This window comes from Notolabrus celidotus, chromosome 15 (assembly GCF_009762535.1).
Source record: "Notolabrus celidotus isolate fNotCel1 chromosome 15, fNotCel1.pri, whole genome shotgun sequence".
Taxonomy (NCBI): Eukaryota; Metazoa; Chordata; class Actinopteri; order Labriformes; family Labridae; genus Notolabrus; species Notolabrus celidotus.
This window is the reverse complement of record NC_048286.1, coordinates 26,424,241-26,450,494: the sequence shown is the minus strand read 5'-3', so window position 1 is coordinate 26,450,494 and position 26,254 is coordinate 26,424,241. Positions and strand designations below refer to the sequence as shown.

The following is a 26,254-nucleotide window of genomic DNA, read 5'->3' as shown; positions in this document are numbered from 1 at the left end:
CAGCAGCATATACAGTATAAAACTATATTGTTTAACACAACACTATATCTGTATTTACAGTAAAGGCATACACAGACCAGTTTATATAATGTTCACAAAGATATTATACTCATGACCTCATTAAATCAGAGCTCATAACTCTTGCGCACCTGTCTTTGTGTCCCATCATGACCCTTTGGATCACTACAGCTTTCACGCTGAGCTCTTCTTCCCTCAGTCGCTCCAGGAACGCGTCATGAGTGTCCTGATATAGAGATTCAAAAAGGCATATAATACTTTGATATATGTGCAGAAAATCCCTCCAATCATGTTTAAAGATGTTTCTAGGGTGAGATATCCAAATGACTGCGATCGGGCGCAGCAAAAACTATATAACAGTAGCAACACTGAAGTAACCAAACGGCACTTAAATCACAAGACAACATTGGAAAATTAGGTGTCAGATACTAGTGCTGTTTTATCTATCAAATCGCTTGATCGTGATGCGCTGCCGTAGAAAAAAAAAGATGAACACTGTTCAAAGTTTCTCTCACCTTCAGGAAAATCTTGGTCCTGCCTATCTTCCACTCGTCCTCTCCTTTAATCACCGTCCTGCAGATTGCTTCACAACAGGCAGCGGCTGACTTCTGCAGAGACAAAATAAGGAGTTTATCAGATGCTGTAAGGAGGCTTCTGATGGATCTGCACAGCCATCATAATGAGATGTGTTCTCTTGGGTGACATTTAGTAAAAGCAACTAACAGTTTTGGGGTCACAGACGGTGGTCTTCAGAAGAACCCTGTAGCGCTTCAGGAAATCCACGAAGGTGTGGCGGATTGGGTATCCCAGGTTCCGGATGCGGATGGTGTCCATCATGCCAGAGTATCTCAGCTGACGCATGCACAGCTCTCTGTCAAAGAACTGAAGGAGAGCAGAGTAAAGAAGAGGTGATTCTGTTGTCTTCGTGAGCCTGAGCCGCACTTGTGTCTTTATTATTAAAGCTCCAGTGGGGAACTTTCTGTTTGTGTAAATTTTTCTTTCAACAAAAGTTTTTTATTTTATTTTGCATGCTGTCAATCATGTGGCCTAACACCTACCCATGTGTAGCAAGTAAGACATTAATAATGAGTCTTTTTGTTGATGGTCTTGTCTGCTTTTATGGGTCAAAAAAGGCATCACTGTAAATTTCAATCTATTTCGTAACCAGCCAAAAAGTCCTCACAAGGGCTTTAAAGCAACAGTTCACTGTCTTGTTTGCAGGATTATAAACGGCACAGGTTTTGGTAATAAGCACTAACAGAGCTGTATTTGATAAAAAATGTCATTCTATAGATTATAAAACAAGGAATTAATCCATTATCTTTTTTTTCCCCAACTATGAATCCAAATTGGGGTTACAAAAGAAGTGATCACCAAAGTTTTTACAACACCTCCAGTGGAAAACATTTTATGTGAACCAATTATCATGGGAATTTATTCAATATCCATTGAACCTTGTCATCGCAAGAAAATAATTGTAATTAAAAAAATATACAGATAATATAATAAATAAATACGTAAAAATAGATAAATAAATAAACACAAATAGATAAAAAAGAAAAGAAAGGAAAAACAAATCAAAATGCAATTACATACTGTAGCCTTCCCTCCTCTCCTATGTACTGTACAGTGGCCCTCCAATGTAACTGTAACTTAAGATTATTAAGCTTCATCATCAGCTAATGATGTCAGTACAAAGTGTTGTGCCAATCAACAAAGTAATTGTTGAGATTTTTTACAGGGTGAGAGGAAACTTTGATCTGACACTGGCACAACAGGAAACCTCAGGGGGTGATCACAGTGGGAGAGATTCAGCCTCTGGGGATCATGAATGACTAAAAACTTCACAGCTATCCATCTAATAGTTGTCCAGATATTTAAGTCTTGAGTGTTGGATCCAGCACCAACAATTTGATAGCAAAGGAAGATAAATGACTACGCCATAACAGGAATGGAAAGCCTCTCAGTTCTGCCCCACACAGGAAATTAGCTTGATAACAAACAGGAGGAGGCAGCCCAGAGAATAAAGGGGTTACGAGGCAGATTGGAAAATTAATTTGCACCTCTTCAGTTTAACTAGAGGTGAAAGAAACTAATAAAGCTTACATAACCACTGCTACCACTTTCCTCAAGTTCATCTCAGCCCTCATTTTGTTTGTTTAATGCATATAATTCCTAAATGACATACCCCTAACCATAGCAACCATTGTATAATAGTAGCTGTTGTGTGATTCACCTCAGACTTCTTCTCGTTGTTGGGTTTGAAGCAACGGATGAAGAATGGCTGGCAAGCGGAGAGAGCCTTCATCAGGGAGTCCAGAGACTGACGGAACTGACCGCTCAGCGTCGGCATTTGTTTTCGACCGTCAGTCTGAGCCTGTGCAGGAGACGGAGAGGTGACATACAGATAATCAAGTCAGCGATACAGAGGACACTGTCATACCAGTGTCACTATCAGAAACAGGCACTCTGTATTCAAAAGTAGGCTGATAACAAACATTCATAAACACAAGCTTTGAAATCTGAAGTCTCGTTTGAGGTGTGGTCATTCTGCTACAACAAAAACAATTCTCATTATCTCTTATCTTATGATATAATACTTGGAAATAAGATATATGTTACTATGTGACACTACATGACATAAGATAAGATAAGATAGGATAAGATTAGATAAGATACAACTCTGTTGATGGCCAGTTAGGGGATAGTCACATGTCATAACAGCTCAAGACTCAGAGTAAAATCAAGAGGGTAATCATGTACTAAATAAAAATACAAATAATGGAAGTAATAAAAACATACTTATATACATGTATACATCTTTAACTTATTCAAACAAGACCTAAGTTGGATAATATGTGTATGATATGTATGACTGATATTCATATGGTGATGAGGTTGAACTTTCATACCCGCAGTGAGCTCTTCGGCGTCATGATGATCTTTTTATTGTTACTGATCTTCACTCCGTTTGGTGAGAGCTCAGACTCAAATATCTGTCGGAGCAGCTTATTGGTGGAGACTTCAATCATCTTGATAAGATCAGAGCTGATGGCATCTCTGTTCTTTTCCAGAAACCCTACATGAAAAAACACATGATTGAGTTCTTCATGGCAGCAGCAGCAGCAGCAGCAGGCTTTTTGTCTTGGACTATTTTGTGATTTGCTTTCCTACCATCGGCGTTGTAGTAAACCCGGCCTGCAAAGTGACGGATCCCAAAGTCTGTGTCGTATTCACTTTTGGAGGAGATGTAGGCTTTGTTTCCATTGTGTTGCTGGTTCATCTTCATCAACATTGTGGAGTCTGTGCCCTGTGAGCAATTAAACAATCAATTGAATTAATAACAAGTACAAGTATTTGACTACACAAACTAATTCTACGACTACATCTGTCATCACAGGGATCTGACACATCCTGTCTCATTATGATGCAGAAAACTAGTCCATGCATTTGTTACCTCCAGGTTGAATTACTGTAATTCCTTTCTTACCATGCTGCACTAATAAGTCTTTAAAGACCCTTCAGCTGGTCCAAAACGAGCGGAGTACTGACTAGAACTAGGAAGAAAGAGCACATCTCTACACTGGTTCCCCATGAAATCTAAAGTCCCTTTTCTGACTTCCAAAGCTCTTAATGGTCAGACACCTTTGTATCTTAGAGAGCTCATAGTGCTAGATTTCCCCTCTAGAACACTACATTCCCAGCATGCAGGCCTGCTCGTCGTTCCTAAAGTCTCTAAAAGTAGTATGGGAGGTTGAGCCTTCAGTTATCACGCACCTCTCCTTTGGCTTCATCTAAGAGTCAAGGTCCAGGAGGCAGACACCATCTCTACTTTTAAGAGTAGGCTTAAAACTTTCTTTTTGATGAAGCTTAAAGTTAGCTCAGGTTTGGACCAGCTCTTAGTTATGCTGCTACAGGCTTAGACTGCCGCGGGAACTGCTCCACATTGGGCTCCTCTTTTTTTTTTACTGTAACTTGCTAAATAATGCAAACTGCTCTGCTCATGGTGTGCTAAGATGAGATTGAATCTTCTCTTATGTTGGGTCTTTGTAAATACTATAACATAGTGTATGGTCTAGTACTGCTCTTTGTTATGAATTTCCACTACATAAGTAAAGATTGGTTGATTAATTGGTTAAATGATTGATTGAATTGGTGAAAAATCAACAGATTGCAGCACCAGCACCTTTGGAAAATGGCTTTCTTCATCAATCAGAGCCAGCAGGTTGCAAGACTGTCCGGCCAGCAGGTCCAGGATGTTCTGATTGTCGCTAAACTTGATGTTATTCCACACAACGTCCTCCTTCTGGTACTCCTTCTGCTCCAGCTTGAAGATGTGAGCCACAAAGAACTGCTGCAGTTTCTCATTGGCAAAGTTTATGCACAGCTGTTCAAAGCTGTGGAGAGAGAGGGTTATATTTGATCACTTATAAGTATTTGTGCTTTAGTGATTAGTCGGGAAAACTTGAAGAATAGCCGAACCTGTTGGTGGTGAAGTTCTCAAAACCAAAGATGTCGAGCAAGCCGATGGACAGGAAGGAGGATTTGGGGCTTTTTATCAGTCTCTTATGGATCACACTGTTGATTTTCTCGACAATCCGAATGAAGAGCTTGTTGTAGATGGCCTGAAAGATGAACACAAATTAAAGTTAATTTGGGTTTTCTGAACATACACAACAAGTACAAAAAGAGGAGTGAAGTGAAGCACCTTTTATTACACTGCCTAGCCTAAAAATTCACCAATATTTGAACTGTATTCTATTGATTATCTTGTATATATTTTTAATTTGAACTGCAAATAAAAAAGGATCTTAATCTGTCTACATTGTAGAGTTTACTTACATGGTATTCAAAATACCATGTTTACTGAACAAAGAAGTTAAAAGCTATCAGTGCTTTTCTCTGAAACCTTTGACTGAGATCAGGTCCAACCAAGTGCTACCAGGTTTAAACTGTGAGGAACTCAATTTAATCAGTTTTAATTTTAGGTTATAACACTTCAAAACATGGAAAAGTCAGAGACGGGTTAATTCGTATGCAGTGCACTGTAAATGAGTGAATGTTGTAAAAAAGAAGAGCAAAAAAAGGTTAAAAGTCCCCTCGTGCAGGATTAAGGTCACAGTCCCTTGTAAAATGCAGTAATCAACATTTATAATGTAACAACTCTTTAATCCTGGGCCAGTATCTAATAAGGAAATACACCCTGATTTCCCGTCACTCAGTAAACTTTGTTACCTTGACAAAGGCGTCTCTGCCGTCAGAGGCCTGCTCAGAGCTCAGAGGTTTGGTCACTTTCTCTCTGTTTGTCATGAAGGAACGATGGGTCAGGCTTGTTGCCAGAGAAGACTTCTGGACCTGCAAAACAGGACAAACACATCATTGTTTAATACTAAAGTACAATGATGAGGTCACCACCTTTAGTGTCTAATAATACAATAAATATCTGAGGGAAGAGAGATTTCACCTCCAGCAGTGACGCTGCAATGCTGAAGTGCTCCGACTTGCTGACATCGCTGGTTTCCAGGTTGTTCTCTGTGTTTGCTGGTGAGAACAAACAATCAGATGTGATCACAGCAGGAACAATTAATAATGAATAATTATGAATTATTTTTGATAATGCATTATTTGTGTTGAAAAGCAGTGGTGGAATAAACCTCAGTAGATTTACTTAGAAGTGCAGAATCTGACTTGACTTCAATTTCATATTAATTTATTCTCCATTACATATTCCAAGCAAGTATTTTCCTTTTTTAAATACATTTTTTTAAATTGGAAAAGAGTGTTACACAGATGCCTGCCAGGCAGTACAAATCTGTAATCTGAAATTGTTCACTCTTTTTTTTTGGCGAGCTAGAACAGACAGAAAAAGAGAAACCTCTTTCTTTTAAGACAATAAATGTGAAAAGAAAATGATTAATGAAACATAATATATTGTGTTAACATTAAGTTCAAAGTTCAAAGTTCAAAGTTCAAAGTCTTCTTTATTATCAAAAACTGCAGTATGCACCAGACATACAGAAGATTTGATATTACGTTTCTCTCACAGACCCTAGCAACAACAACAACAACAACAACAGATAAACATAGGAAATAGCTAGAAAAAGGTAAGCTAAAATTAAAAAGAGTAAGCTAATAAAAATAATAAAATACAGTTTTGAAACAGTACAAAAACTTTGCTATAGTGCAATTTAAAATCAAAGAACTGTTGTATTGCCTCCTTGCTATTGCTGTTTACATTTCCTCTGTCTCGTTGCGTGTGATTCTAAATCATACTAAACATAAATTAAAGATATAGTGATGTAGTTATGTTGATTACATTCTTTAAGTCATGATTGGGGAAGTTCTTGACAACAAATTCAGTTATCAAAAATAAAGACACCCTTAAATAACATGGTCCTAAATGTTCAGATAACAGAATACACTCACCCTCGAAGGAGACATTTCCCAGGTGTAAGATGGCCGCCAGCAGCTTGAGGATTTCCTGACACTGGCTTTCTGAAAAGTTCAAAATTTTCATCGCAGAACGAATGCGCCTGTAGTCTGTAGCATCATCTCTGCCCTCACAGTTGATACAGCCGCCCTGCAGCACATAGGAGGGAAGGTGTCGATTATTTGTTGTTGGTAAACGTTCTGCTTGGTTAAAGTGACAAACTGAGCTGCAGACAGAATCACATACCTTAGTAAGGAATCTGTATTCCTCAGCTTTTCCAAGGCTCAAAGTTTTCTTCTCCTCTTGTGAGACTCCAGCCAGCAGGCAGTAAAACATGTGGTAGTTTCTCTCCTCCTGGGCCTGAAGGTGGGGAGCAGTTTCACCGTTAATATGACAAAAAAGATCAACTGAGGGTGTAACTTCTTCATCAATGCACAGAGGCCCTACAGTGTGTATGGCAGAGAGATATAGAGATAATGAACTACTGTGCTTTTATAGGTTTATTCAACATATCTGCCATCTGGGAAAGATAAGAGGAGCTTTGTGAGTTTTGCTGAACTCTATATACCTGATGGCAGACACGAGACTTCTCCAGCAGATACTGCTCCACCCGAGCTCCTTCGATCACTCCATCCTTATTGAAGAAGATCTCCAAATATTTCCCGAAGCGGCTGGAGTTATCATTTCGGATTGTTTTAGCATTTCCAAAAGCTTGGGACGGGAAAAAGACGTTTAAATAGACCTTCAAACACTTATTCTGGATGTGTGTATGTCATGAATGAATATGTGAAGATGTGTCGTGGATATTTATAGCAGAACAGTGTTATAAAGTATTAACATATACATTTTAAATCACCTCTGAGAAAAGGGCACATTTTGTATGAGACGTTTTTTAAGCTCTCTTTGAGGTCTATCTATAAGAGTGCTGTTGGGCCTTTCCAGAGCTATTCCTAATGTGTTGTGTGCATGTGTTGATAATAGCGCAGCACAGCTGTTTTCATGTCGTACCTTCCAGAATAGGGTTTGACTCGAGGATCTGCTGTTCAACCTTCTGCTCGGAGAGTTCACCACTGACTGCTGCCAAATACTGAAGGATCAGTTTAGTGCTCTCTGTCTTCCCTGCTCCTGATTCACCACTGTGACAAAAAGACAGGAAAACAAATAGGTAATCCTAAAGCTCAACATGTATGTGTATTACTATTATTTAATTGTTAAAAGTGACAGTTTATGTGGCTTATTCCAACCTGATGATGCAGCACTGGTTCCTGTAGTGGCGCCTCATGTTACTGTAGCACGTTTCAGCTATGCCAAAGATGTGAGGAGGAAGTTCACCGAGCTTTCTACCCTGATACAGCCTCACCTGATGAAGTCAAACATGAAATTTATGAGGAAGAGATTCACCTCATTCGAGGAAAAGGTTAAATATTAAAGTGGATATGAAGCGTATCTGTGTGACTCTTTGATGAATGTTAGAAGCCGCCTTACCTGCTCAGCCGAATACATGGGATAATCCTGGTACGGGTTCACGGCCACCAGCACAGAGCCTGTGTACGTCTACAGTCAGAAAAATGACACTTAGGACGATCTGATTTAGACAACAACATCTCACTACAGTTTGTTCATTGGTTCATTTACACAAAAAACATTTCCCAATTTGTGCAATACAAGCCTCTGATTTTTTTTCACAGATAGAGCTGAATGGGTTTTTTTTGTAATTCTTGAAGCGTCAAAAAAGACATTATTCAGCATTAAGACTCTCCAGGAAACATCTCAGATTGTCCTAATATTTCCAAGATCCACTTTAAGAAAGGCCTTAGGACCAAGAATCCTTCATGAGCACAGAGCTTCCCACATTTTGTAGTATCCTGAGGAAGTCCTACAATGTTTGTGGATAGATAAATTACTTCCACAATTTGCAAATGTCCCTTTTTAATCATTTGAACACCAATACTATTCCTTCCACCTCTATTGTAAGTGTCCATTAAGTATAAGTTGCAGCCTGAGGGGGGGTTTGTGTGACCTCTCCCTTGAAAAATGTAAATAAATGTACAGCTTAGCATGAGAAAATGTGTCTTATTTTCAAAGCAACAAAACACTTAACTTCAATCCAGTAACATTTGTACAATTGTCAGTAATAATGCCAACATGTCATTAATTAATTAATTAACACCTGTAATGTCAGATGTATTCAGCTGAATGGCATGTTGTTTCATTTTGATCTTGGACTACAGTTTGTGTGTTTGTGCCTTACGTAGATTTTCCCTTGTTTGTGTCGGAGCAGCAGGTTCCTAAGGAGGCCAGCATCATTCATGTCCCCCAGTTTGATCATGTCCTCCACACCCTCCACTGATGTCGGGTGCATGATCTTCAGAGAAGCCTCCTGCTCCGAGGACAGATTCTGCTCCTGAGAAATAAAAACACACTTTCAAAGTTTGCATTAGCTGGAAAATTTAATAAAAATCTTGATGAAAACAACGCACTCCATCATCCTCATTTTTTTTTGTATATCTCAGATGACGACGGGTATTTACCTTTCCTTCATCGTCCACCAATAACCTGTGGCCTGATGGTGTGACTTTTACTTTTGCACCAATGGGTACCCCTGTGTCTGAGTCTACCCAGACCCACTCCCCCTATAGAGCACAGAAAGACAGCTTGTAACATTGTATTGATAAAACAACTTCAGGGAATTGTGGTGCCACATCCAGGAAATACTGAATGTTAAAACATTTTAAGAAATATTTTTATCAATAAAGTCAACGTTTATAAATCCACTCAAAGTGTTAAGACTGACCTTTCTCAGCATCGCCAATTTGCAGCTTTCCTACTCCTTAGACAAGGAAATTCAAAAGATGAGTGGCAGAATTGAACAAAAAGTGACTGACTCAGTCAGCTCATCAGCATCATAAAGGTTTCTCTATGCCGTGTAGGACAATGGTCATATATACATACCACTGATCAAAGTATACCCACGTAACAACAAAAGAGCATACAGTGTAACTCACACAGAAAATTTAAGATGTCTACCTCAGAAGAGCTTGTTGATGATCTTCATTAAATCCCACTTTGTCAGCCGGCTGTGAAGTCACAGTTTTGTCTTGACAGCCTCTCAATCTGTCTCAGTGAAGAAGGAGGAAACACGGCTACACAGCTCTCACGCCACCGACAAGACTGATTTTATGGCACTTTGACTTTGGACCGTGTGTAATAGAAAGTAGGAGGAAAAGAAACTGACTGCTTACGCAGAGGTAGCATCTGTTCCTTCACAGAAAGGGTGTTATCCTGGCTTTGTCGGCCCCATTTCTTCTATGTGTTTGTTGGGAAAGCCTCCAAATACGCTTCTGTTTCAGAGCAATAGGAGCAAATCATACAGCAAAAAAAGAAATGACCCTTTACATAAATGGTCTTGGTGATGGCGATAAGTGCTGTAATGAATTTATGTATGACCTTTAGACTGTGATCACAGATCACAGATGACTGCTGGGCATCTCTGTCACTGCAATAAAGATTAAACGCAAGATTCAAGTTTCTGTTCTTAAATAAATGGAGGATGGGGTTTGATTATGTGAGTGTGAAGGTTAGCAATTAAGTTCAATTATGAGCGACACATTCGAGGGATTCCATGTGTAAGGGAGGGCATATCTTCCAGTGATAACTAGTTACAATAATTGTATGACGTGCCAGTGCGGTGTTAGACACTGAACTTCGGACCTCCAGGGAAGCCTCCCTTTAATAGGGATATGTTAGTTATCTGCACTACTGTAAATAAAATCAAAGCAGTGTGGGTTTAATCAGTACACATGACTAGGAGTCTCTGCTTGTAATTCGCTGGCGTCAGTGTGTTCAGCCCTGATAAGAGATTCTCTGTATGGTAGTCACAGGTGAAATTAAAGCTCTCATAAACATTATGTGAGCTTGCTACTCACTTATGCTCCAAAGGTGACAAAGAATCCAAGACAAGGGCAGTTTAAACCTACAGAAAGAAATCTTCTTCATGCATGCCTGTTTATGACAGATACAAGAAACCTATCTTGTCACGACCATTGAGTCTATAGTCTCAAGTCATCAGCCTCACCAGTGATGCACCTTTGACCACCTTTGTAAATGATGTCATGAAACGACAGTCACAACAGTCAGCCTAGTGATAACAGCTGTTTTTATTTTCAAGATATTCTATGTACGTTTCTACTGAAAGAAGACTTTCCTGTAATAACACAGACGATAATAAAAAAAGTTGTTATGCTAGACAGTTACCACTTGTCTTTATAACGAGCACAAGCACTGCAAAAACTCAAAATCTTACCAAGTGAAATTGTCTAATTTTTTAGTCAAAATGTCTTATCCCACTTGATTTAAGATGAATTTACTTAACAAGTAACTTTTGAGCAAGATAGAGGGACTTGTTTTAAGACATCTTAAATATCTTGTTAAGTCAAACAATCTTGAAATGATCTTGTTTTGAGTTGTAATTTAGAAGAAACAAGGTTGATTTTACATTCCATACATTTTTCAAGCTGAGATCTTATTTGTACAAGATGGATAATCTTGATGTAAGACAAACACTTTACTTGATTTAAGTAAACGCATTTTGTTGGAGAATCTATAAGAAAACAGCTCCATTGGTAAAAGAAGGAAAGAAAGAATAGTTGGTTTTTTTTAAGGGTGGGTTACAGTTTTAAGGCACTGTTTCTTCTAAATCAGATCAAAATATACATCCTCAAACTACATGCACACAATGAAACACCTACTTTTGAGCATAGCTGGCTTATCCTAAAAAACAACATGACTGAATATTAGTATATCCAGCTAACTATGAGAAGATATTATATCTCAAAATGCTCAAATTAAACTTTGTAATCTTATTTCAAGTATAAGATGGTCTTAAACCTAGAGAAGTGCTGCTACAATACAGCTCAAATTAAGGTGAATATATCTCAAATGAAGAAGTTGACATGAAATTAATTAGTGCAAAAATCATTTTCGGAGTGAAAAAATACGAATTGTTAGCATTCCTGGCTTATTCTGAGACACTAAGCTTTACAATTCTGGTAAAATAGTGCTTAAAATATGTTTTCCCTCTTTTATTTTTCTTGTTTTTAGAGGGGCCTTTTTTCCAGTGAGGGTATTAATGCTACAGACTTGGTTATCTTCATGTATGCTAAGTAGCATGTGGTGGTTAACATGTTGATGTAACACTGGTTTTTATCAGTAAATATTTTAATTAAGGTACATCTTGTTCTTGTTCTTACTAACAAACAGTTGATAAGGTAAACAATAAAAAGGCTCATCTATGTTTTTTTTCTCCAAGGCTCAGAGGCTTTACTGCTGCAGCAACAGTCATGCTAGGTAGCTTGTTTTTACTATTTTAAAATTATTACACATTAAACTAAAATTGAAAAGTTTTGCTTTTAACTATTTTAAGTCGATAACATGACAAATAGAAACCCCCCTTTTCTCCTCAAGGCATGGGGGTTTTGCTGCTTCTTAGTTGTCATTTATGATAAATAGCTTGTGTTGTGCTTGCTAACATTAGCAGTGACTTTTCTACTACTGTTTGAAAAGAGCCAAGGTGTGAAATAGTCCATATAAAAAAAACAACTAATTCCCACCTTTTACTCAAAAATAATGTAGAAGGCTATAAAGTATATATAATATTGTATATTTTTAATTCAAGCAGAAATAACAATTTGATGGCCAATTGAGGGCAGCAGAAATAATGTGTAGGCCTCCTATGAAAGAAAATGTTAATTTATATTGTCAATGTGCTTTACACACAGCACTGATATGTTTACTTTTTATGTTGTTTAATAAAAGATATCCTATACAAATGAATAACTTACCCCTCTAAAATGCAGGTTTTTGTTTATCAGACTTGTGCCCTACTTGGACAGTAAGCTATGCCTTGTTGTGAAAATAGGGCTCTCAGCTTGCTGCTCTACTTATTCTCCAGCTAGATAACCTTTGGGTTGGAAAGGTAGTGTACAGTAGGTTAATCTGAGCAGTTCTTGATGTAATCAGCAACAAGTTGTGCAGTTTTCAACTGAAACAGCAATTAGAAAGAGGATTTAAAGCTCATCAAGTTGACAGGGTTTCCCCTTTATATGTAATCACTCCTACAGTTGACATAAAAATAGATTAAAGCAACTTAAAGAATATTTAAAATGTATTGTTGGTGTGGAGGAATAACCCTATCAGATTTGAGAAAAGCTTGACATTTCACCTAGAATTATTAAACTAGGTGTGTCTGCACAGCACCTATCCTTAACAGAGGATCATCAGCCCTGACGTCAAACTCCACTTCATTATCTCTGACTACATGCAGGGGCAGTGGTTTATGGTTGATAAATCATAAACACTCCCTGATGATTAAGAATCCGAAATAATGTTTGTATAAGCTTAGCACGGGGACAATGCCACCGTATTTTTATATGGGATGAGCAGTGTGGTAATCAGTTTGAATAATAAGTTTCCTCAATAGATTTCATGAATGCGTTTATTTTCCTACAGACACAGACACCCATATGTTGTTAGGCAGACTACAAATGCCCTTTGAGCACTGACCAGAATCAAAGTTACGATATCACAACATAACTTTGTAAAAGAAAAAACAAACTCAAGTTGAATTTTTTTCTGGTTTAACTGCATTTACAGGTTTTCCGAGGGGAGAAATTATTTTGTCCAATCTTAATCACAGACCTACATCCTACAATGAGAGCACATTTGTTTTGCACAAGCACTTAACTTACTGGTTTAAATTACATTTTGTCATTGCAAACAAAGCAAATAAAGCAAACTAACTTTAAACTTTGTCTTTTAAGAAACTGACAAATATATAAAACAATCTGAAAATAGATTTCATATCCAAAAATAACAAAGAAAATACTTTTGCAGATGTGGCAGCTAATCTGTTTGACTTTACATGGCACTGTTCCACTAACATCTGAATCAGAGAAAATCAAAGCCAAGCATGTTGACTCCATTTCAGCAAAAAGAAAGGCCAACATACGTCTTAACGTGCAGCTGCACTGATATTTTGTTTCATCTTCACTTGACTAAATTAAGGCTGAATTACAGTTGATATTTATGAGGTCCATAAAGTATTTGTGCTGCACAAATCAAGTCTGCACATCAAAAAACACAAACAACAGTTGGAAGCACTTCAATGATAATCAAAAATAAATAAATTAAGATCCAAGGCCACCAACTATTTTCAGCAGCAATTCACATTCAAGTCATTTCCATGTTTTGTATTAAAAACAATAACAATGAAATATTAAGATGTATCCTGACAGGCTCACTTAAAACATAAAATGTACCTCAGCTTATACTAGAGTAGTGTTACATCAATGAGACCGACTTCTTAAGACTTTAAATCAAGTTGTACTCTGTCACTGTGACATTTAGAGTCTTTCACTCAAACAAAATCTCAAACTCTCCCTTAATAAAACACTATAAATACTGACAGCAATAAAAAATACTATGGCTGACATGTAGCTGTTATCTTATTTCTATGCAAATGAGGATTATCTATCTGTTTCACCCTGTTAATGATATAACATTTTAACTCTTTACTGATCCATGCAGCCTCACTTTCCGCAAGTTCTACGTGATGAGCCAGTCAAAGGACTTCACATAATCCTGCATCAGGAAACAATTGATATGAAACTAAAAACAATTAAAAGTCAGTTTTCACACATTAGACAGTTTAAGACAGTTATGTCACATCAGAACTGTACTCCCTACATGAAGACATCTAAAGCTATTTAATAAATTGTTGTCTTTCTTCTTTCACAGCTAGACCAGCGTCAGAGTTCACGTTGAAATCCACACAAAGTAAAAGTCATGCTCCTAAGTGAGCTGTTAAGAGCCCAAACAAACAGTATCACACCTGCCCACTTAAAGCAATACAGATACCCATTTCCCGGGTCATATGAAAGTAGATTAAGATTTTCTCTTCCTGTCAAGCTCGTCGTTATCTTTTTTAATTTATGAGGAATAAAAGTCTATTTGGCTGTTATGCCCTCTACAAGCTATGGTTACATGTTGCATGTCAATAAAGTCGATAACTTCCATATCAAACAAATAAACAACACCAAAGAGAAACCTAATGTAAAGAAAGCAAAGTCCCTCCCACTATAGCTTCTGAACTACCCAACTCAACAGCAATGTGTGCATTGTGTGCAGGAAGGCTAACATAAAACACACACTGTACCCGGCCTTCAAGTTCAGACTTAAACTTTGTGTGAATTCCAACTTGAAATCTAACGAGGTGGGAAATAACTGGGCTCTAAAAACACGTTACATCTACAGGTCAGTAAAAGAAAATGTGCAATTTCCAAATGTCCTTCAAGGTGTTTGTTTGCCATGCGGCACATTCAATTTTCTTTATGATCCGTCATCTTCAGGCCTCTTCAGCAGTGCGCTGTACTTCATGGGTGCACTGTCCGCTTTGAGCTGCACCTCCACCAATGTGAAGATTGAGATGACCTGGAAATTAAAACAAATATATGATTATATATTTTTGCAAAATACACACAGAGGGAACTTGCTTGCTAAAACTGTTTAACCATCTTAACCTAAGCTGGGTACTCTTCTGCTGTTTTTTGCACCCTTTGATAAGGACCATAAAGTACATTCTATTCTATTCTATTTAATTGCTGCAGAAAGGCCAGAATACCTGAGATATATGTCATACAGAAGATATGATATTACATTACTAGTTTGCATTTCTTTTGTTCTCATGGCGTTCACAGAACAGCATTCACTACTGTTCTTATTGAGCTAATATAATATTCCCATTTGGCTGGTGATACTTTAAAGTATTTCAGTGTGAATGGTTCTTACCTGCTCCACAGGAGGTTTCTCTTGGTCCTCTGGCGTCCAGACCAGAGTCAGCTCAGATTTCTTTCCCACCTTACGATGGTGAAATGAGTCCAGGCCCGCAATAGACTGAAGGTGGAAACAAGCGGTTTCAGATCAAAGTGCTCCTTCACCTACCTCTGAGACCATCTGTTGGACTGTACTGAGCTGTCACACCATCACTCTCTGAACTGCCTCATTCAGTCCCTTCCTTGATTTAACTTTTCTTCATAGTGATTAATTTTAAGATATATTCTAGTAATAGCATCTTTTTATCTATCTACAAAAACAGAATTTTGTAATGAGACTGAAAAACTCAAATGATCATAAAAGCCAATATGTAACAACATTTAATAAAATAACTACGCTACAGATGTTTACAAACATGAAGGCTGAAACTCCCTTTAAGTGGAGTGTGTTAGAGCTGACCTTGCAGTAGATGCGTTTCTGAACTCCGTATCGGACAACCAGCACATCGAAGGATTGATCCAGGACGCCCATCACCATGGCTTCAGAGTCCAGAGGGCCACACTCCTGTGGACACACAACAAAACATTCAACAATTAAAGAGACGACATCAAGAAACTGGCTCATTTTACATCCAGATGTTTTGTTTTTCGATCTTGTGTTTATCTGAGGAGCATGAGAATGATACTGGATCATATCCATAAGAGTTTTTATATTGTAGAACAAGGGGAGGAGGGAAAATAACTCAAAAATACTTTCTTAGTCTGATTTTTTACTTTTATCTCATCTAAAAGAGAATTATTGAATATTTGTTAAAAACACATTTGACTTATTTTGTGTTAGATCCAAGGTGTCTAACAAAGAGCACAGAAAACAGCTTGAATAACTTTCTGTATGTTTTTCATTTGTTTTGTCTCACTGGCAGCATGTTGAGAAACCTACCCTCACAAAGACTCCAAAGAAAAGCTCTGAGCTCAGCTCCTGGACCCTCTTTGACAGCGTTTTCTTGTCATTGCATCGTGAGGCTTGTTTTTGCACTTCTTCAGTAGACAGCCCCAAATGAGGCCCACACTCTGCATGAAGACACGCACGTTATGAGTACAATGAAAAAGAAACCACGCATAATAAACTGAAGACACACAAAACAGGAGCAGACCGATACAATGCAAAAGGCAGCAGCGAGAAAACAACACGTCAACTGAATGTGAGATCTGAGGCTGCTTTGTTCTCTTTGCACATCAACAGCCGCTCTGTTTGCAACAAACGGGGCATTCTGTTGTTTGCGTGTTTGGTTTTCATGACTTTGAGAAACGAGGTACTTACTCAGAGAGGAAGCCAGCAGCCGGTGAACGACGATGTCAGCGTAGCGTCTGATGGGTGACGTAAAGTGAGTGTAGAGAGGAACGTTCAGAGCGTAGTGCTTGAACAAATGCTCGTCTTTGAGTACGCCTGAACAGAAGTATAGCGCCATCTGGAAAACACCAATGAGACGTGTATGATTAAAAGGAACCCATGAAATGTTTCAAAGAAGAACATCTTTGGTGTACAAAAGTGAACGTGCTCTGCACAAATGAAAGAGAATAATAAGAGGCAGTTGCTGAGCTCTAACCTGCATGGGTCTGGAGCACATGTGGGTGAGGACTTCTTTCCTGAACGTGGTGTATTCATCATCACCAAGAGTGGTGTTCAGACTCTTCTGCATTTTGGAAAAGCAGAACATGCAGGAGATTAAAACAAGCGTTTAAAATTAAGTTCTAATTATTGTATCACTTTTATGTCCTTATCATCAGAGCACTGTGTCCCTGAGCTACATCATCTACATCATCTACATCACTAACATGCAGCGCTCCTGCAGACGACAGATCAATGTCGATGCCCAGTTGATCACAAAGCTCCTGCAGCTCATCCACCATCTTTGCTTTGGGCGGAGGGTGTCGTCGGAGCATAGCCAGCTCAGGGAACTTGCGGTGGATGTGGTTGGCTGTGGCAATGTTAGCCAGCAACATTAACTCCTCCACCAACCTGGAAAACACAGATACAGACAGAACAGACTTCAGCAGTTTTACAGGTGAGACATCAAATAGAAGAGAAACATGGGGAAGATAAGTGTGTGAGGAGGGTTGGTCACTGACTTGTTGCTGTCTTTGTACTGGTAGATGTAGCAGCCTTGAGGCATCATGGTCTCTCTGTCCAGAGTGAAAGACAGTTTCAACTGGAAAAGAAAACAGTCATTACATTTTTACTTCAGCATGACTCACAAATATTGTGTTTGATGCAAATTCAAAAATAAAAAGCTACCCAGAAACTTTTAAATTATTTCATTTGACTTTTTCATTTTAACTTGCAGGGTTGCTTGTCTACCTCCGCCTCCATTACTTAGGTTTTTGTGTGTGTTTTTATGAAATTAGTTTTTGGGCTCCAGAGTTAGACAGACAGGGCTAACCTGGTCCAGTCTGAGGGCTCCGCCTGAGAAGCGCTGAGCTCGCAGGTTCTTGGCAATGGTGTGCAGGTTGAGCACAGCCTGATGGATCTCATCGATGGGGTGCTCGGGGGCTACGGGGGGCAGCTCCTCGGCAGAGAACATCTTCTCAGGCGCTTCAATCATGCTCTGAGCGTGGTCATAACTCAGCTTCACACAGGAGCGGATGACTGAGCGGCCAAACCACTCACTCAGGATCTGGAGGAAGAAAAGACGGTGAGGGAAAGGTCAGAAAAACTGAAAAAGCACACTTAAACATGCATTAGTCCTCCAACTAGTTTGTTTAATCAACACTTTGATTATTCCCTGTCCAGGAAGTATTTGCCTTCACATCATTCCTTCTATGTACAACATTTTGTTGTCTATGTTACTGATTTTACTCATGCTAATGCTTGTTTTTCACTCTGTCCCTCAATACACAACACATGGAGATAACTAGTAATGAAATGTGCTAAATACAGAAAACACTATTGTCATCTCATGGTTTGGATGCAGCTCTAAAAGGTCTTTGAATTATTACATTTCCATACCTTTCCCTCAGGTGTGATTTTCCAAATGACAGAGAAGGTGAGTCTGTCAGTGAGAGGGTTCAGACTGCACAGCTCCTCACACAGCAGCCTGGGCAGCATGGGGATCACCTGGTGGAGGAGAAGAAACAATGACACACTGATCAGCAGATCAATCAATCATCAATCAATCAGTCAGACTTTATTTGTAAAGCGCTTGTCATACAACGACTTTGAACACAAAGTGCTCTACGTAAAAACAACTTAAAATAGAAAAAATTTAAAATATAAAACAAATAAAAAGACCAACCCATCCTAATCCCAACCCCAGCCCAGACCCCAAACCCACCCCACAATCCTAAGGTTAAGAACATGATATCTACAATAATAATAATAATAATAATAATAATAATAATAATAATAATAATAATAATAATAATAATAATAATGAAATAAATTAATACAAAAATTAGAAAGAAGTTGCTGAATGAAGGAAGGAAAACACTTCCATGATATATTAATGAGGGAACACTGGAGGTAAAATAAGATGTTAAAACTCAACACAGGAAATTAAAATCACCAACATAAAATAAATTAATAAGACAATAAAATACTAAAAGATTAAACCAGTAAAAGAAACTAAGATGCTATATTTATTAAAGAGACTAAAATTTGAACTAGATGGTAAATAAATAAAAGTAAGATGAAATAAAACTGTTAAGATAAAGACTAAGGAAAGAGACTAAAAAGGTCTAAAAAGTGCTTTTTATTTTGAAAAAAATTTGGTCTGTCTCAGCAAATTCAAAGCATGATGTTATTTGTCATTACGTTAAAGAGTGCTCACCTTTTGAACCATGTAGACACTTGTTGCTCTTTGGCTGGCGATGGCATCCAGAGAGTTGTCTTCCTCAACGAAATAACTCACATCAGCAATGTGGACTCCCACCTCAAAGTTACCTGTGATAAAAGACAGTGCATGAACAGAACCTCAGAATCAACATCTGTCATCAGACTTCTGCATCATCATCATCATCTTCATCACTGAGATCCACAGGAAAGGTATTTTACCATCAGGGAGTAGTTTACAGGACAAAGCATCGTCCAGGTCTCTGGCTGTAGACGGGTCAATGGTGAAGATGCACTCTGTCCTAAAGACATATCAAAACATGGCCTATATTAACAAATGAGACTGTGACTGGAGGACCAATAAATCATTGGTGCTCCAAAGATGAGCAAATAAAAATTGTTAAGTACCCTAAGGTTTTTGGAGCTCATACAAATGTAGAACCTTGCACTTCATAGTCTCACCTCAGATCTTTCCTCTTCTTCATCTCCTCAGGTGGGATGGTCCAGGGCAGGTTTTTGGGCAGACAGTCTAACACCTCATCTGAGAACTCGGAGGAATCCACATCGTACTCAGTCAGGATGCCCTCAGTCTCTGGCTCGATCTCTCCAGCTTGCCCCAGCGTCTTGGCGAGTAGACTGCAGGAAACATCAGGAGGGAGTCAGGCTGGTTGACGGTGAGCATATTCCTTACTTTGATTTTTGAACATTAACACTCACCCTTCTGCAAAGTTGCTGTCAGCCGCCCAGTCGGTTATCCGGCATATGAACAAGGTGTTGGTGTAGTCGCCCGGGCGGGTACCAAAGTTTTCAGGACAGTCAATGAGGGGAACGTTAATCCGTGGCACTCTGTGGTCCACGGGGGAGAACATGGCGAATGGTTTGTCTGGTAGAAATTTGAGGAAGCCTGTGACAGCCCTGGAGTGTTTCTTTTCCACAATGTACACCACCTGGTAGACAAATGAGAGGGAGAGTAGAACGATGACTTTAAAGGGTGCAATGAGATTTTCTTTAACCATCATGAATACAAGCAATCGAATGAAATACGCTTTAAAAGAACAAATTAAAAAACAAGCAGAACCTTGGGTTATCCTTTGTGCATGTCTCTTCATAGTAACATCTCTTTTATTATGATAGATGTCTTTTATTATGAACGGACTGACTACATTATGAGTTTCTGTAAAAACTTAAAATAACTCTCTTGGTTGTACATAAAGCAGGAAAATGATACGATTTTAGCTCATTGTTTCACTCGACTGAGTGTTGAAAGAACGTCCTGAGTCTTCTTCTAGTAGAGTTTAGATGGGTGAATTAAGCGTTGAGGACACTGCACTGAACAATGCAGTCACAAAGAACGTTTTCCTTGTGGCCTGGTCGGGGAAAGCTACATATTTATAAAAATGCTTGGAGAAATAGAAGAGATGGGGTGAGTACAAACTGCACATCAAACAGGCAAGAAGCTCACTTTAGCGGTCTTTTGGAGTATTTCCCCATTGGATCTTGGGGTTGAGGGTTCCTCCAGAGGTTCCCCTATTTCCATCAGATGAGAGGACAGATTCACACATATAAGCTGAACTAATGTTCCTTTCTGAATTTGTTTTTGCTTTAATACAAACAAATAAAAACAAATTTACACGTGTAATCTTTGATATCAGAGTTTGTGTGTATTATATTACCTGGATCAGCCAGAGTGGCACTCTGAACTTTTCTGACGAGTTCATCCTGGTCGCTGGACTGGTCTCCCACGTTAACCGCAGGTCTAGAGGCCTGTGCTCTCTTCTTCTGTGCTGTGCCGTCTCTCTGGCTCTCTAAATCACTGGTGCCATCACAGTCAGTGTCTGACCTCACAACCTAGACAGAAACATGCAGTACATTCATTTTCTGCTGATATACTCAATACTAGTGTGTCTTACTGACTTAATAGCTGAAATGGAGCATGTTATGAAAACATACAACTTTAAAAAGATTGTGTCAGAGTTGAAAGAATGAGGCTGCAGATGTAGTCTACCTTCCACTGATCCTGAGGAAGGATCTGCACAACCACTATGTCTCCATTCAGCGCTCTGTTACGAACTACAATCCCATCCAGAAATATATCCCGGGCGTCATCCTGCAAACACACAAAGGTTATTTGTCTCAGGCATGTTTCAAACTTTGGATTGAAGCCTTTAAAGATTGTTCCGTGAAACTGTGCAGGCAACACAACAAAACCACATGCATTGATAGCATCCAAATATACTGTGTCTCATTCCTTCTGAGTTACACTTACAGGAGATGGGATGAAAGCCTCGTGGTACTTCTTCGGGTTGATTCTTAACTGGCCCTGTAGAGAGAGTTTCAGACTTTAGACACTTTGTCAGCAGTACAATTTGTTATTTATTTCTGTTTACATAAATGCCACTATACCAACTGTTCAGGTTCCACTTGGCTCAACATCTGCCTTAACTTTAACAATGTGCTACTACAAGTACAGGGTTGTTAGATGGGTTTGTCTCGGTATACTGAGGGGTCAAAATAGGGATATTGAAATAATAAATTGAATTATTAAATAATTGAAATTATTTACCCACAAGGTTAGACCATCTTAAGTAATTTTGTGGATTTAAAAAAAAGTTATATTTCGGGGATTTTTTGCCTTTATTGATAAGAGAGCTGAAGAGAGGACTATAGCCTCTGTATGTGGGGCGCTTAGACCGCTAGGCCACCAGCGCCTCCTTTTTGTGGATTTCAATACATCCATGGTGCTTTCTGTTTTTACGCCTCTAAGCTATGGAACGGCGAGCTCTCTGGGTGCTTTTAAAACTAAATTTAAGAATTACCTTTTTAATCTAGCTTTTAATTTGGAGAAATGTATTTTTAGCCCTGGACTGCATTATTATTTGTATTATTATTTTAATCATTGCTTTAACATCTATTTATCTTAATGCTACCTAACTTTTCTTTCCACTCTTACCTATTTTATTAATTTTACTGTATTGATTTTATTTTTATTTTTTTAGTATTTTATTTATAATAATGCTTTTTATCTTTTTACCATTGCTGTTGTTTTCTGTCTCTGTTATTTTGTGAAGCACTTTGGGCTGCATGTTTTTATGTATGAAAGGTGCAATATAAATAAAGTTGAGTTGAGTTGTAAGGAGCTGTAACTTATGGTTTGTACCTGGATGAGCTCTCCTCTTTTCAAGCCATGGGAAACGTCCTCAAGTGCCATGTAAGGCTCAAACACTTGTTTCTTTGATCCTCTGCCTCCTCTGTTCTTACGCTTGTCTGCTGGAGAACTGGCACTGGAAGCTGAATTTGATTTCACATAATTACTCAATACATTAAAATACATTAAAAGTATAGAACCATACTGTCATACGTATAAAATAAGCAAACTTCACCTCTTAGCTGCTGTGGGTTTTTGTCCTTGCCATGAGGGGACATCTGAGTGTCAAACCCAGAGCATGACGCCCCCTCTTGGTGCTTTGGATGATCTTTTTTCTTTGACTTTGGCCCCTTCTCCCGCTCCTGTCCACTTGTCCCAGCTTTCTTTGGGGACTGGGGTTGTCCAACAAAAACATCAGTGTCTGTAGAGTCTTTATTCTTCTTCTGCTGCTTCTGCTGTTTCTTTGGCTCAGTAGGTTTCAAAGAGCTGAGTTCCTCGCCAGATTCAATGTCCCCATCTTGGCTGGTGGTGGTGTCCCTTCTCGGTCCCCGGCGCTGTCTGTCTGACACACCCTGCTTCCTCTCACAGTCCTGCTGGGTACTACGGGTGCTCACTTTCTCCATGTACAAAGACAGCGAGCTCTCCTCTCCTTTGTTTTTCATGGATGAAGGGGAGAAGTCACTTGAATCAGAGAAATCATAGGGCGCTTGGTCCCTCTTTTGCTGTGGTATGTTAAGCTTGTCACTCTGGGCGTGTGTGCTTGGCCCATGTCCTTCTCTTTGAAATAATGTGTCCTTTGCATATTGTTCCAGATAAAGACTGAACTTACTGCTGCTGTGCTGGCTAAGGAGTCTGGCATAGGCATCTTTCTGTCGTGGAGTGGATGACTGATTCTGGCTGCGCTTCGGGTCCCGATTCATGTTGGCCTTCTTGGTGTGCTTTGGAGGCTCCATGAGGCGAACCTTCAAGATGCTGTCACTGAAATGGAAAAAACAACATACACAGTGTGAGTGCTACCAATGCATCCGAGTCAACAAACGTTACTTTCAGGCGAAGCAGTTCAAAGCAACATTATTTTAAGCACACTCCCCTCCACAAAAAGATGGTTGACCTCTGATTGAAGGAAGATTGAAAAATGAAGGCAACTCTTCAGAGAGAGACTGCATCAGGAAATTTTAAGATGGCAATAAATGCACTTAAAGAAAACGCACGGAGGGCAATCTATGCATTAAAAACCAAATTATTCAAGATTAACATTCCAATTAGAATCTGGACAAAAATATTTGATAGTGTGATTTTACCTATAGCTCTGTATGGAAGTGAGATCTGGGGTAGACTTGAGCATGGCTCATTTGACAAACACCCAATAGAGGCTCTCCATACTGAATTCTGTAGAAGAATTCTAAATGTTTAAAGAAAAACTCCAAATAACGCCTGCCAAGCAGAACTGGGACATTTCCCATTGCTGTTAAACATTCAGAAACGTGCAATCAAATTTTGGACACATCTAAATTTAAGCCCAAAAGACTCACTTCAATTTAAAGCACTAAAAAACCAAGAGCTGAACCCTGAAAACTGTCCCCTTAGTCAGCTGGTGAGGAAGCTAATCAGCCAGACTCCCATCAGCACTGATCCAAAACACTATCTACTACACTATTAAACTCATCATGAAGCACTCCAAAGATCTGTATTTAGAGCAATGGAGAAACCAAACAAAGACCCAAAGTAGAATGAATTGTTATTTGACTCTAAACTAGGATTATAAATTGTCTGAGTATCTGTACTGCGTCAGAGATACAAAACAAAGACGTATCCTGACTAGGGTTGCCAACTGTCCCGTATTAGCCGGGACATCACGTATATTGGGCTAAATCAGTTTGTTTCATACGGGACCTCAATTGTCCCGTATATTGACTATTAAATCTTAAACTCTCAAATGGTCAGACTCAAGAATCAGATGCAGCACAGAGCTGATCAAAAATGAACTTCAAATATCTGTAAACTGTGACTTGTCATGTAAGGACTTCTCTATTCAATTCAATTTGCTTTATTGGCATGAACAAAGACATGTTTTTGCCAAAGAACATTAGATTTATACACATACATTACATATATATTCATTACATATTTTATACACATTAAAACAATGGTGTCACGTGACTTGTCATGTAAGGACTTCTCTCTGGTTGTGCAAAAGGACAAAAGACAGCTTAAGTCAGTCAAGAGCAGCAAAAAGTATCCATGGAAAAAGTGCATTTGGTGAGTCATACTCCTCTTTTGCATTTAATTTTTCTTTTGCCTGTTTTTTGATGTAAAGAGCCAAACTGTGGTTTCTTTGAGGTTTATTCATACGAGGTTACATAATGATACAGTAAGGATTAAAGGGAATATGTCATGTTCTACACCTCCATCATCCAGTCTGTTCTGTGCACATCCATCACTGTCTGGTTTGGATCTGCAACCAAACTAGACAAACACAGACTGCAAAGGACTATAAGGACTGCAGATAAAATCATCGGTGTCGACCTGCCCCCCATCCAGGACTTGTACCAGTCCCGGGCCAGGAAACGGGCAGGTAGCATCACCGCTGACCCCTCACACCCTGGACACAAATTCTTCAAACTCCTCGGCAGGCGCTACAGATCACTGTGCGCCAAAACAACCCGCCACAAGAACAGTTTCTTCCCCCAGGCTGTCACTCTGATGAACACTAAACCATAACAGTGTCATACCTGTTGGATCAATACTCTCTGTAAATATACATGTAGATATACAATGCAAAAATTCTCCAAGCAAAATTCCGTATTTCTACTTATTTTTATTATTTAACTTCTATTTTTTTAATGTAAAAACTACCTCTGCTACTCACCACTGCACTTTATCATATTAGTTTAGCCTGTACATATTAGTCATGCCTATTTGTTGTTCTTTTGTATTTATAGCTGATGTTATTGTTATTACATTTTTTTTATTCTATTTTGTATGTCTTATTCTTATGCCTTGTACAAAGAGAGCACAGTTTACCTAAGTCAAATTCCTTGTGTGTTCAAGCATACCTACCCAATAAAGCTGATTCTGATTCTGATTCTGAATACACACACTTTCTACATTTCCAGTTGAATCAGAATATGAATATACACTGAATTCACACATCATGCCCACACCACCAAGGCACCGTGCACCTGTCCCTTATTTAGGAGTGACAAAGTTGGCAGCCCTAGTCCCAAGCCACATTATTTTAAGCACACTCCCCCTCCACAGACAGATGGTTGACCTCTGATTGAAGAAAAATGAAGATAACTCTTCAGAAAGTTGTTGCTGAGCAGTCCACCAATCTTGCGTCAGATAACAATGAGGTTAGCAATGACATACATTGTTGTCTGCTAAACTTCATATTTCAAGACAGTAGTTATAGTTTAGAGGATTTAAAATGCTGTGTCATGTCCTTGTCTTTTGCCTCGAAGTCTCAACAGGCTAATTATTTCCTTACAAACAAAAATCATCCGAGCTAACAGCTAACAGTGAACGTTACCTAACGTTAGCTTACAGTTATTGGCACCACTGCTTTTAGCATTAACTAATTTCTACTACCGGGGTTGTTTTAGCGTTTAAACACACGTTTCCCGTTAAAGGTGATAACCCAACAAATACTGTTAAAGTATAAATATAAATCATACCTTATTTACAACGTGTAACTGGATAACTCGGCTGTTGTTCTGAACAAACTGCTGCTAGCTGATACATTCACTTCCTCTGTCGTCATGTATGGTGACCAATCATGATGCGTTTAGGTGCAGTAGGAAATATCGGAAGTAGCCGACTGCACTGAAACGCCTCATAATTTAAGTCCAAAGTTGTATGTAAATAATTTGTGTAAAAATAAAATCCATAGTTTGGATAAAAATGTCCATTTTTGATTCTCTATTATGAATTTGAAGGGAGATGACGAGGAGGACCAGTGTGAAACATTTAGGGACAGCGCTGTTAATACACGATATTGTGTG

General features: G+C 38.8%; 2 protein-coding genes across 3 annotated transcripts in view; both read right to left on the bottom strand.

The window, feature by feature from the left end:
* Positions 1-12,410, bottom strand: part of LOC117826189 (unconventional myosin-VIIa-like) — a 28,168-nt gene extending 15,758 nt beyond the window's left edge. The window contains exons 1-21 of the mRNA XM_034702077.1: positions 12,289-12,410; positions 9,476-9,789; positions 9,243-9,278; positions 8,980-9,081; positions 8,700-8,852; positions 7,934-8,002; positions 7,693-7,808; positions 7,457-7,584; positions 7,017-7,159; positions 6,695-6,808; positions 6,445-6,598; positions 5,483-5,559; positions 5,254-5,373; positions 4,501-4,643; positions 4,205-4,415; positions 3,193-3,328; positions 2,931-3,097; positions 2,255-2,395; positions 742-900; positions 534-626; positions 150-244 (exon numbers count right to left, since the gene is read on the bottom strand). Of these exons, the coding sequence (XP_034557968.1) occupies positions 150-244; positions 534-626; positions 742-900; positions 2,255-2,395; positions 2,931-3,097; positions 3,193-3,328; positions 4,205-4,415; positions 4,501-4,643; positions 5,254-5,373; positions 5,483-5,559; positions 6,445-6,598; positions 6,695-6,808; positions 7,017-7,159; positions 7,457-7,584; positions 7,693-7,808; positions 7,934-8,002; positions 8,700-8,852; positions 8,980-9,081; positions 9,243-9,254 (2,333 nt within the window). The 5' untranslated portion in view covers positions 9,255-9,278; positions 9,476-9,789; positions 12,289-12,410. The remainder of the gene's footprint in view (positions 1-149; positions 245-533; positions 627-741; positions 901-2,254; positions 2,396-2,930; positions 3,098-3,192; positions 3,329-4,204; positions 4,416-4,500; positions 4,644-5,253; positions 5,374-5,482; positions 5,560-6,444; positions 6,599-6,694; positions 6,809-7,016; positions 7,160-7,456; positions 7,585-7,692; positions 7,809-7,933; positions 8,003-8,699; positions 8,853-8,979; positions 9,082-9,242; positions 9,279-9,475; positions 9,790-12,288) is intronic.
* Positions 12,411-12,923: 513 nt separating this feature from the next.
* dis3l2 (DIS3 like 3'-5' exoribonuclease 2) lies at positions 12,924-26,042 on the bottom strand. Of its 2 annotated transcripts, XM_034702517.1 has the most exons (22): positions 25,928-26,042; positions 23,080-23,228; positions 22,486-22,899; positions 22,263-22,393; positions 21,372-21,425; positions 21,111-21,212; positions 20,779-20,953; positions 20,568-20,632; positions 19,823-20,052; positions 19,568-19,741; positions 19,328-19,407; positions 19,104-19,216; positions 18,284-18,391; positions 17,718-17,951; positions 17,407-17,486; positions 17,113-17,296; positions 16,884-16,970; positions 16,598-16,745; positions 16,217-16,347; positions 15,737-15,841; positions 15,293-15,397; positions 13,067-14,935 (listed from the first exon to the last, which is right to left on the bottom strand). In XM_034702517.1, exons 2-22 carry the CDS (start codon positions 23,201-23,203, stop codon positions 14,834-14,836), a joined length of 2,946 nt encoding a protein of 981 aa, XP_034558408.1. In that variant the 5' UTR covers positions 23,204-23,228; positions 25,928-26,042; the 3' UTR covers positions 13,067-14,833. The 2 variants fall into 2 exon arrangements, with proteins under 2 accessions (XP_034558407.1, XP_034558408.1); XM_034702516.1 differs by having other exon boundaries at positions 12,924-14,935; positions 22,486-23,228; positions 25,928-26,017.
* Between the last annotated feature and the right edge of the window lie 212 nt (positions 26,043-26,254).

Coding starts and splice junctions, on each gene's coding strand:
- dis3l2 (XM_034702516.1), bottom strand. CDS start 23,203: ATGGAGCCTCCAAAGCACACCAAGAAGGCCAACATGAATCGGGACCCG. Junction 20,053..20,567: donor TACTCCAAAAGACCGCTAAA/GTGAGCTTCTTG, acceptor TTTGTCTACCAG/GTGGTGTACATTGTGGAAAA. Junction 17,487..17,717: donor GAGCCCTCAGACTGGACCAG/GTTAGCCCTGTC, acceptor TTTCTTTTCCAG/TTGAAACTGTCTTTCACTCT.